This window comes from Miniopterus schreibersii, assembly GCF_964146895.1.
Source record: "Miniopterus schreibersii genome assembly, chromosome: 8".
NCBI lineage: Eukaryota > Metazoa > Chordata > Mammalia > Chiroptera > Miniopteridae > Miniopterus > Miniopterus schreibersii.
This window is the reverse complement of record NC_138109.1, coordinates 75752727-75762708: the sequence shown is the minus strand read 5'-3', so window position 1 is coordinate 75762708 and position 9982 is coordinate 75752727. Positions and strand designations below refer to the sequence as shown.

Below are 9982 nucleotides of genomic sequence, written 5' to 3'. Positions count from 1 at the left end.
TTCATGCTTGCAAGCACTTATTAATGAAAGGTCGGGGGGTTAGATGGATGGTTGGAATAAAGAATGGATAGGTGTTGGAAGGCTGGCCAGCTGGCTGGCTGAATTGTGGGAGGATGGCTGAATGGTAGAAAAGGTGAATAAATGGGTGGTTGGGTTGGTTGACTACTTTTTATCTTTGTAATAATATTAGATGGGTGTTCATAAATAAGCTTACACCTAGACTTCTGTGACTTTTAATTGCTAATGAGTCTAGCACTAACTATCTCCCTGCACATTACTATTATAAATTTATGCATATATTTGTTATACTGCAGCTCTTCAAAGAGCCTTGAAGTTGGTTTTAAATCAGCATTCTTAAAACTCTGGGGAGACAAAGGATTTAAAGAGTTACAGAAAACCAGAGGTTGATTTCACTGCCGACTCCCACCCCAGCTTAATTTGCCATGACACCTGGCTTCTTAGACCTTTTAAAGTTTGGAAATAATTATATTTACTCCTTTTACAGGTAGATGAAGTAAAATTATTTGAAAAAACACACCCACATATATATTCATACAATATTATTTGTCATCTGTCTATCATCTATGTATCTATGTATCTATCATCCATCTCTATCGTTTTGCATGTGTTGTTAAGGTTTGCTTGATATATCCCCCAGAAGAACCTTGTAGAAATGTAAGTATTGTTACCCCTCTTTAGCCATTGAAGCTATAAACACAAATAAGGATTTGTCCAGAGGCACAGAGGACTAGCACAGGCAGAAACTAGAATTCAGAATCTCTGCTGTTATCTGAGATACACTGCTTAGTGTTGCTAAACTACAATTTGTGGAGCCACAGTGCTATTGCACGGTGTAGAATCCCAGCGATCAAGAGTTGGGGTGACTCTAAGGCAGACAGAGCAAACAGGTTTTGTGGGCCAGCCCCACATTAGTTGGTAATAGCTTCCTGGAGAACTGTGTTGAGAAGGACTCTGAGGCCTATAGGGGCTGCAGTTGTCTAGTGGCGTCTGCCATGAATGTAGGCTCTCCTGTGCATATTTGCCATGTATTTTCTGTCTCTGCTTTAAGACCACAAAAGGTGTTCATTATGATAGGTATTCATTAAGATAGGTATTCATGCTGGCTTGTCCACTGATTCACCCTAATGATTACTGTGGTCATTCATGAGGAAGTTTCTGGAAGCTGGTTTTTGAACTAAATATGTAAATTCCCTCCTCCAGTGAAAGTGGCTCAAGCAGAGAGAGCAGCAAGGAAAGCTAGCTGTGCCATCAATGCCAATTAGAGGCGGTGCTTTTGAAGGCAGGAATGCTTGTCTTCCTGTCCAGGGGGATTATCTACTGCTAAAGACGGGTGATTTACGGACGAGTTGTGAGCAGTAGGATGTTGTATTGAAAATTCAAAGCGTTCACTTCCGTGCAGATGCAAATACGATCAGATTAACTTTATTTTAAGCCTTGATTACATTCTAGTTAATAAGAATATACTACATTAAGCCAGTTTAACAGTCTAACAAAATGCATTCAACTTTAAAATTGGATATTGGAAGGCTTGGCAAATGCTGGGAAATTTGTTAATAAAGTTAGTATGATGTTCCTATAGGGGACCAGCTACCCTCATGGATTCCTGGTGCTACAGGCTCAGGAACAGTCTCAAAGGCTTAGAAATGTGGTTACATAAGCCAAGAATTCCATTCTGGCTTCTCCAGGTTTCTTCCTGCTCTGTTTTGGTTTGTTAAGAATCACAATCTACTGACCTAAATCATACCCTGGCATGTCGGTGGGTAATTCTGACCATAAATCAACTTTGCAGATGAATACCTTGGAGCACAAAACAAATGATGTCAGCATCCTGCCCGGGGTCTGCAGTACTACTGGCTGTTTGCAAGGTGCGTCCGCCTGACCTCTCAGCTCCTGGGCGCTGAGCTGAGGCCTCAGCATGGCTGGTGTGAAGGACAAGAGATGAGTGGCTGCCCATCCTCCTGCATGTTTGGGCACTAAATCTGCCAGTGTCTCTGAATTGCTGGGCTTACTCTATCTCTAAAAATGTACCTGGGCTGCACTATTATGCAAAGATGATCCCAGAGAGACAGGTGAAATATAATCACTAATTAAAGAGACTGAATCTTCATTCCTCCTGTCCCAAGCCAGGCTCATTACTCTCTAGGACAGGCATCCTTGCATTTTTTACAAACTGAAGGCAAGGCCCTTCACCAGCAAAAAGGTTACACTCGCTTCATTAGGATGCTGGCTTTACTGTGGTGGTCTGCAACCAACCTGCAACCTCTGAGATCCACCTGTACCGCAGCCCAGGAAGGGTTAAAGTGAGGGCTAGTGATTCCTGCTGGTCAGACCGCGGTGTGACACCTCCTATAAAATGCACCATAAAACTACATTATTTAATAGAGCCGAGTATTGCACCTGCTTTCTTAGCTCCTCTTAGGTGATTAAGCTTCTCACAAATGCAATTTGTTAATATGGGGCCACGTCTTCTCACAAGGCGAATCTTTGAAATTTGGCTGGCAGCTGCTCTGCTGCAGGTGCCAGGTGAAGGGCCTTTCCCTCGCTTTGTCAAGAAGACAAATGATGCTGTACTCAATCCATGGGAACGATATTCTGACACAGAAGGCAGAACCTGCTTCTAAGACAGGGGAATAGAATTTAGGGCCCAAATCATGTGCTTCTCTCCATTTGGGAGAGTATGTTAGCCTTATAAGAGGCTGAGTGGGGGACCAGAAAGCTTGTTTTATACAAGGCCAGGCATTAAGCGAATCCCCTCGCTAAGGGAGGCCTCTGATACTTGAAGCTGCAGCCATTTGCGATGATAAATGACGACGTTTACTCTTATGAGCTATGAGAGCTTAATTAGGGCTTAATTAAAGCTAATCCTCAGAATCCTTTGGAAGGTGGAGCGATTGAAAACTAACTTCCACTCTGAATGGCCTGAGTTTGGGAAAGTGTGTCTTTGAAATACATGGCACCCCCACTCTGGCGCCCCACCTATCCTGCCTATCTTGACTTAAAGCAAGAGCAGACTATTTTTGCATTAGCATTTCCTTAGCCAAGACTCCAAGAGGCCAAGTGCCTGGGCCCATCTCCGCCTCCGGGGCCTTTACGCAGAAGGCTGTCTTTGAATCTGCAAACCCAGCTCGCCATACACGTGTCGCAGGGAGTCGCTGGTCATGCTGGCGATGAGCTTCCGCGGGCCGGAGACCCAAGGCCGGCACACTTCTTCCCACTGCACGGTGGCGCCGGGCTGGACGTCGCTGAAAGGGGAAAAGACAGGAAACGCTTCACTTCCCGCACAGGCAGATCCAGCTTCCTACCTGACCAGGAGCAGTGAGAGCCCCCACTCCCTGCTCTCAGCTAGAAGACTGGTCAGGTCCACCAGCTACAACCCAGAGGAGGCCCCTAGTGAGGCTCGGCCAGAGCCTGCCGGTGACAGTCCCTTTTGGTTATGGTTTTTCCTCTTGGATGCATCATCGTATCTCTCAGTGTGTGTGGTCCATGAAGTGTATGGTGGAGCTGGACTGAGCCCTCCCAGCCATGAGTTCACGGAGCTCTCACTTGTTCCCAAGCCTCCACAGGAGCCTCATCAACATTAACCATCTGCCCTGGCTCGTTTTTTGACCCTCTACTTCTCATCTGGGACTCAGCTCCTGTCTGAATCCCCTGGATGCCTTTGCCGAGATGCTGACACTCTGATTAGTCCTTACCAGCCCCCTTACGGAGCTGTTAATGGGCAGAGATAAGATTCGAACTCAGGTTTATCTGATTTCCAAATCCATGCTCTTGCTACCACTGCGCACTGTTTCATACTGTGTCCTATAAGAAGACGACTTTTGATCACGCTGCTTGCCTTTCCAATGCTTGATTTCTCAAGCAGGACAGATACCTATTCTGTCCTAAGAGCTTCCTGCGAGTGTTGTTCATGGAGGGTTCCTGGTCTTTGCTCTCTGACTCAGGGAGGGCAGGTGCTGGGTGGCTTAGCACGGGGCCCTGGGCCAGTGCCTCGCAGGGAGAGCACCAGGGAAATGAATCGAAAAGAGCGATAAGGGATCTGATTATTTTCAGGGGTACTGAGGACAGCATGTGGGGGTTGGAAAGCAGTTAGCACTTAGTTCAGGGGTCTCATTCTAAAGATGAGGAAACTGAGATCCAAAGGGACATATGGCAGCTTCTATGGCCACAGAGTCCGATGGTCCAGACGACGGAAAAAGAGAGACACACTGGGGGACACAATGAGGACGCTTGTGTTCAGAAATGAGAAACGTGTTGTGTAGAGGGATTCTGTGGATAGATCCCTGGATAGATAGGCCAGGGGCTGGAAGAGGGCATTTTCGTTAGCACCATGGAGGGACCTGGGGGACCAAAGGATCTGGGGGTAACACTGTAGCTTTGGACTCAGGGTGGCTGGAAGGGTTGCAAGGAAGAACTGTGAAGGAGAGGTTGGAGTGGTCCACGGGCCTGGGCCGCATGAGCTCCCATGTGCTCTTGGGGGTTGGAGCCACACGCATCACTTTAGACAGAGCCAGGGTGAAGGGAGAAACACGGGCCACATACCTGTGCTTCACCTATTCTACGTAAAGTTGGAACCCAAAGATTTCCTCAAATGTTGCTAAAACAATGTATATTTCAACTGGCTGTGGGTGTATCCTCTGGGATAAAAGGGGAAGGAGCCCAAATCCTAGAAATCCAGACACTAAATAAGAAAGCCCTTTCTCTCTGTGGCCAGTGAAGTGAGAAAGGCATCCAAGGCCTTGGGTCCTCTCTCTTTGGGGCTGCTCTAAGCATTGACTTTGACACTGACAGTCTAAAATGTCTCAGTTTATTTGGTATTTGCTAACACTTTTCATAATTTTTATTCTTTATAAGTGTGACTAGATAAATTATTTTTTTATTTTAAAAAAAATGTATGTTTATTGTTGAAAGTATTACAGATGCCCCCCTTTCCCTCACTGACCCTTCCACCCCATATATAAATTCTTTATATCAGTTACATAAAGGCAAACTATGTGAAAAGAACACACACATAACCTATATATGTAGTTTTCAAACTCACTAAAATGATTTTTTGCTTCAAGGTTTAAACATCACCAACCTCAGCAGGGGCTTCCTCACCTGTAAGAGGCAGACACTATGGGATATGGAACAGGGTGTGCAGGGTTTATATTTGTCCTGTGCTTAGAATTACAGCAAGGCGTGGTAAGTGCCCAGCGGTAGGATGGGGTGTTATTTTTAGCCACTTCTGTGGTTGCTGTTTGCTCTGCCTGGACCTTCTGTAAAACAATTTAGGACAGTAGGTTCCTCCTGCCTGTATGTAGAAAACAGTTCTCTATCCTTAATTTGCAGTGATTAATTCAATGGGAATATAAGTTTGAGATAATTATTTCTCAATAACTGTGTTATTTTTACCCCAATCATTCATTTTCCCTTCTCTGGTTTCCCCAAGTGATCAACCAGAAACACTTAGTGAAATTAGTCACCTTGCTCAGGGATCTGGCCTGGAGCCAGACTATGCAGGAAACGACCTCAGACAGAAACTGTAGCCTCTGAGCTTTGCTTCATCAACTCACCCACATAATGGTATTTACACCTGTATCTCACACATGTATACCCTGTACACTCATCATGTATGAGCATCACGCAAAGATAGTACATGAAGGAACACATGCATGTCTAAATATGCATTTACCCACAGATAAATAGAGAAAGAGAGAAACAAATCTTTTGCCCGTCTTGGTAAGTGGAGTAATACTGAAATAATCTCATTTGCTTGGGGATAGATGTGGTGATAAATGGCTCTCAGTAATGTGCTGAGCCATCGGGATATGCTGGCCATTTATCATCTTGAACACACGCAGGCAAGTGGGATGATTATTACAATAAACTGCAGCCCTCCGTGGTTTGTCTTCCATGGGTCTAGCCCTCAGCTTCTGTCCTACTTGAAAACCCCAAAATTTAAACCCAAATCACAAAGTCAGGGAACTTTTTTTTTTGAAATAGCTCCCTGAACCTGATCACTTTTAAAAGAGAAAAATGAATCTGGAAGATGAATTATTTTATGTTCCGGAAATACCAAGGGCAGAAACTCGAAAGCTGAGTCTGTGGGAGGAGATGGAGGGAGCAAGGGGAACGAAAACCTTCTTGGAGTGGAGTTGGCTTGTTCCCCGACCGAGGAATGAGACGTGGCCCCCATTGCCTTCCTCGTTCCTGGTTCAATCCCCTGCCCACCAGCTCCCACCTCCCAGGCCCACTGCTCTGAGCAAGGGGCTCCCTGCCTTCTCGGACCCCGGCAGGCGTGTGTGGGGACAGCGGGGCGGTGACCCCCTTGCCTATTCAAGCTGTGTGCTCTAGAAATGAACAGGGCCTTGTGCAGGATTCTGGCTCTATAGAATCGCCCTTTCCAGGAGTCCTAGTTGTCATGTAGATCTGCCTCTCTTAGGCTGGGTCTTGGTAGCGGAGGGCACACCGAGTGTTTCTCATTAACTGGCAATAAGGCTGTGGGCACCGTGGCTCAGGTCTTGGCTTTGTCCTGGAGTCAGGAGGAAATGGAAAAAGCAGTGCTCTGCAAAGTCCCACGCTTACCCTAGATAATATATAGTTTCCAATTTTTGACAGTCTCTGGGAAATAAAACTTCCTGGCTTTGGAGAGATCCACCCCTGGAATCTTAATTCCCATGAGAGACTGAGGGCCTGGCGCTCTGTCTGTTACCTACTTGCCGTAGGCCAATATATTGAAGTCACTAGAAATAGTCCCTTAAGGCAGAGTATGGGCGGGCCATTTGCCTGGTGTCCAAGTAGGCACTGGCCTCTTTCAGCCTCTCCCTGATTCACTCCACTTTGCCCGCCCGATGCCCGATATTAACAAGAAACGATGCACTTATTTTGAGCCTTGTACCTCCCAAGTAGTGGGTCACTGTGCTGCCTGGGCCTTAATCTTTCTTCTAACACCTGGATCGTTTCTTTTTATGCACGAGCTTTTGATCAAGGTGGGATTCTTGGCATAGCCAAGGTACAAAGGAAGCAGAAATAAAGGTGCCAAGGCTCCCTCATAGATGAGGCTGGCGGGGTTACTGTTTGCGAAGGAAAAGTTGAATACAGCAGGGGGCTGTTTTGAAGGAGAAACCTGTTTCACTCGCCTGAGCAATTGTTGCATCTAATTAAAATTGGAAGGCGTGAGAATGAGTGAGACTATCGTTTCTGATGAAAGCAGAACTATTATTGCTGACCTCTCCCTCTAGCTAGGGTTGATTTCTAATTTAATTCTTGTTTTCTCCTGCAACTTCCCTATTAGCACAGGAAGGTTGTTATGATCTATGCTTGCATGTTTTTAATGCACTCAAGTTATTTTCTCTGCTGTTTATTGCATCCACCGGCATCAGGCATCTCTTAAACCATGAGGTGCAGAAGCTGTGAGCACTGTAATTTAGGAGAAACGTAGGGAGCCCTTAGTGGGCAAGTGGGATTTTAAAGGTACCCCAGAAGGGGTGAAGGAGGCCTTGCAGTTGCCCCACAGATTACAGGGCAAGGTAGCTTCTATAAGGGACACTGGGACAATTCCTAACATATCTGGTCATCGGGCAGTTTCCAAAGCCCTCCACCTCCCTTTCTGTACCTTAGAAGGTCACCCCACAGGAACTCTGCTAGATTGATTGATGCTGACAGGGACTTATTTGTGGTAGAAATGAAAGTAATAAACCTCGAAGATTGGGATCCATTCTGGGTGTCACACTCTAAGAGGAACACTGACAAATTGGAGTATGTGGGAGCGGAGGGAGTTAAACCCACATTGGAGGTGAGAGGAATAAAGTCAGGGTAGGTAGAGAGAAGACCTAAGGAAGGTGTGACAGCTGTTTGCAAACATTTGCAGGCCATCAGATGGAAGAGAGGTGGGCCTTACTCTGTGACTAGGTCCAGGTGACAGAATTAGGGTCCCTGGGAGGATCAAAAGGTGCAACTGTTTTCTAACAATTAGCACTACCCGACCATTCTGATCTGTTTGGTTGGGTGACAGTGTTTGTTAGTAGAAGTCACAGAAGCTGAGAACTATAGGGCACAATCTGATGGTGCTCGGTATGAATGAGGCCGACTTCCATTTATATTATTACAGAGCTTGGGGTAGTCACTGGTTCCCTGACTGGGAGACAGTCTAGAATTCCTCAGATTCCCCTTTATTCTACTGAAAACAATAGCTCTAGAGAAAGGATCCAAGAAAAGGAACACTTAAGGAATAGCATACTATTGGACACATAGTAGGCACTCAATAAATATTAGTGGAATTGATCCATGAGGAAGTAGTATGGCAAAATGCTTGACAGTTGGCTTCTGGAATGAGCCACCCTGAGCCTGAATCTTGGTGCTACTCTTATAAACTGTGCACCTCGGGGCAAATCAGGTGAACTGCCAAAGCCTCAAATTCCTCTACTGAGGGAGATAATAACAGCACCCGCCTCATTTGGGTGGTTTTAGGGATTAAGTGATGTAAGTGCCTATCAAACCAACACTATTTTTACTCCGTACCCCACAGAAATGCCAATAAGGAAGCAGCGGCTCCTCAGACATTTTACTGGGAATTAGATGTCAGTTTGGAAAAGACACAGAAAGATAAAACTTCCCACAGCCCCACAACTCCTCCCCCCAACCCTCCAGCACCTACCGGAACATCTTCCTCATTGGTTTTATCACTCCAGGACCATCCAGGCGTATCCAAACATTTTGCAGAGTTTCTTTTAAAGGATTGGTGAACTCAACTGTCACAACCATGTCAGAACCAACCATCTGGGTGCCACGGACCTAAGGAACGAGTTGGGGGAGAACGCAGCTCATTAGCAGCACATAAAACCTCCCTCTGCTCTCCCGGGTCCTTTGCCACCTTCACTGTTGCTTCTGTTTTGCAGTAGGATTATTTTTTGGCAACGGAACCAGTGCGATGAGGATAGCTTATTGCTTTGACTGGGGAATACCTATTGAGAAAAAGATGGAAAATTACTAATTAGAATCACACTCTTTTCCTCATTATAAAAACCACCCTAATTAGAGCTCAGGTTAATTGCCTGCCTACCTACTTGCTGCTTCGTGTCAGCAGGAGGTGGAAGTGCATTTGGTGTAGTAACAGATTTGGTGGTGGGTGGCCAGGTGAACCCTGCTTCTGGATTGAGCTCAAGTTTCCTGCTAGGACCTGGGGAATTCCTGGGTTCAAGAGGAAAAATGCTCCAGGGGCCTGTGCTTCTCACTATTAGAAACACCGTAAAGAAATTTGTCCAAAGAGGGAGTCCTCAGTGTTGAACTTGAGGCAGCTGGACACTAAGATAGTCAGAAGAGACTTCATCTGCAGCTCCAACATCTGAGTCCAGGAGGGGTGAGGCTAATTGTGGGTGAGTTTATCCAGAACAAATCTCAGAAGGATCAGGTGTTTGGAAGGAGATACCAGAGTTCAATGCCAACTTCAATACTTCCTAGCAGTGGGGCCTTGGGACTCAGCCTTTCTGAGGCTCAGTTTCCTTGGCTCTGAATGGCTGACATTTATACAGGGTGATCTGTGTAGAATGCTATTATCGGTAGTGGTTTTTATCCTGCGTTTACTCTGTGCCACACACCTGGAACTATATGCTTTCCCGACACCCACACAATGTGCTGGGGAGTGGCCAGGTGGCGACAGCATTAGTGTGTTTGCTTAGGGACTTTGCATCCCAGATGGATGGGTCTGTACATGCACCGAGTAACGTGGGAACAGGATACTAATAAAAGTTCTTCCCCACCATAAAGGAGTAGGGTGGGATAGTGCATATAAAGCAGCGAGCACACCGCACGGCATGTGGAAAAGCTTAATACACTATGGCTTCACTTTTCTGAAGAGGTAATGATCGGGGTAGTTGGTTCTATTCACCTTATATTCTAGCCGACTTTCTACTCCAATATCTACCCAATGCCCAGTAGATAGTTGTTAAATTAGGCCGACTGCTTAAAAAAGGAATCTAATGGC

At 45.9% G+C, this 9982-nt stretch overlaps 1 protein-coding gene across 5 annotated transcripts in view; it reads right to left on the bottom strand.

The window, feature by feature from the left end:
• Positions 1–470: 470 nt before the first annotated feature.
• Positions 471–9982, bottom strand: part of F13A1 (coagulation factor XIII A chain) — a 159154-nt gene continuing 149642 nt past the window's right edge. For 4 of the 5 annotated variants that reach the window (XM_081143694.1, XM_081143696.1, XM_081143695.1 and 1 more), the window contains 2 exons: positions 8657–8793; positions 1415–3263 (listed from right to left, as the gene is read on the bottom strand). In XM_081143694.1, coding sequence (XP_080999820.1) covers positions 3110–3263; positions 8657–8793 — 291 coding nt within the window. In that variant the 3' untranslated portion in view covers positions 1415–3109. Of the gene's footprint in view, positions 3264–8656; positions 8794–9982 lie in introns of all 5 variants that reach the window. The other variant, XM_081143693.1, reaches the window with a different exon arrangement.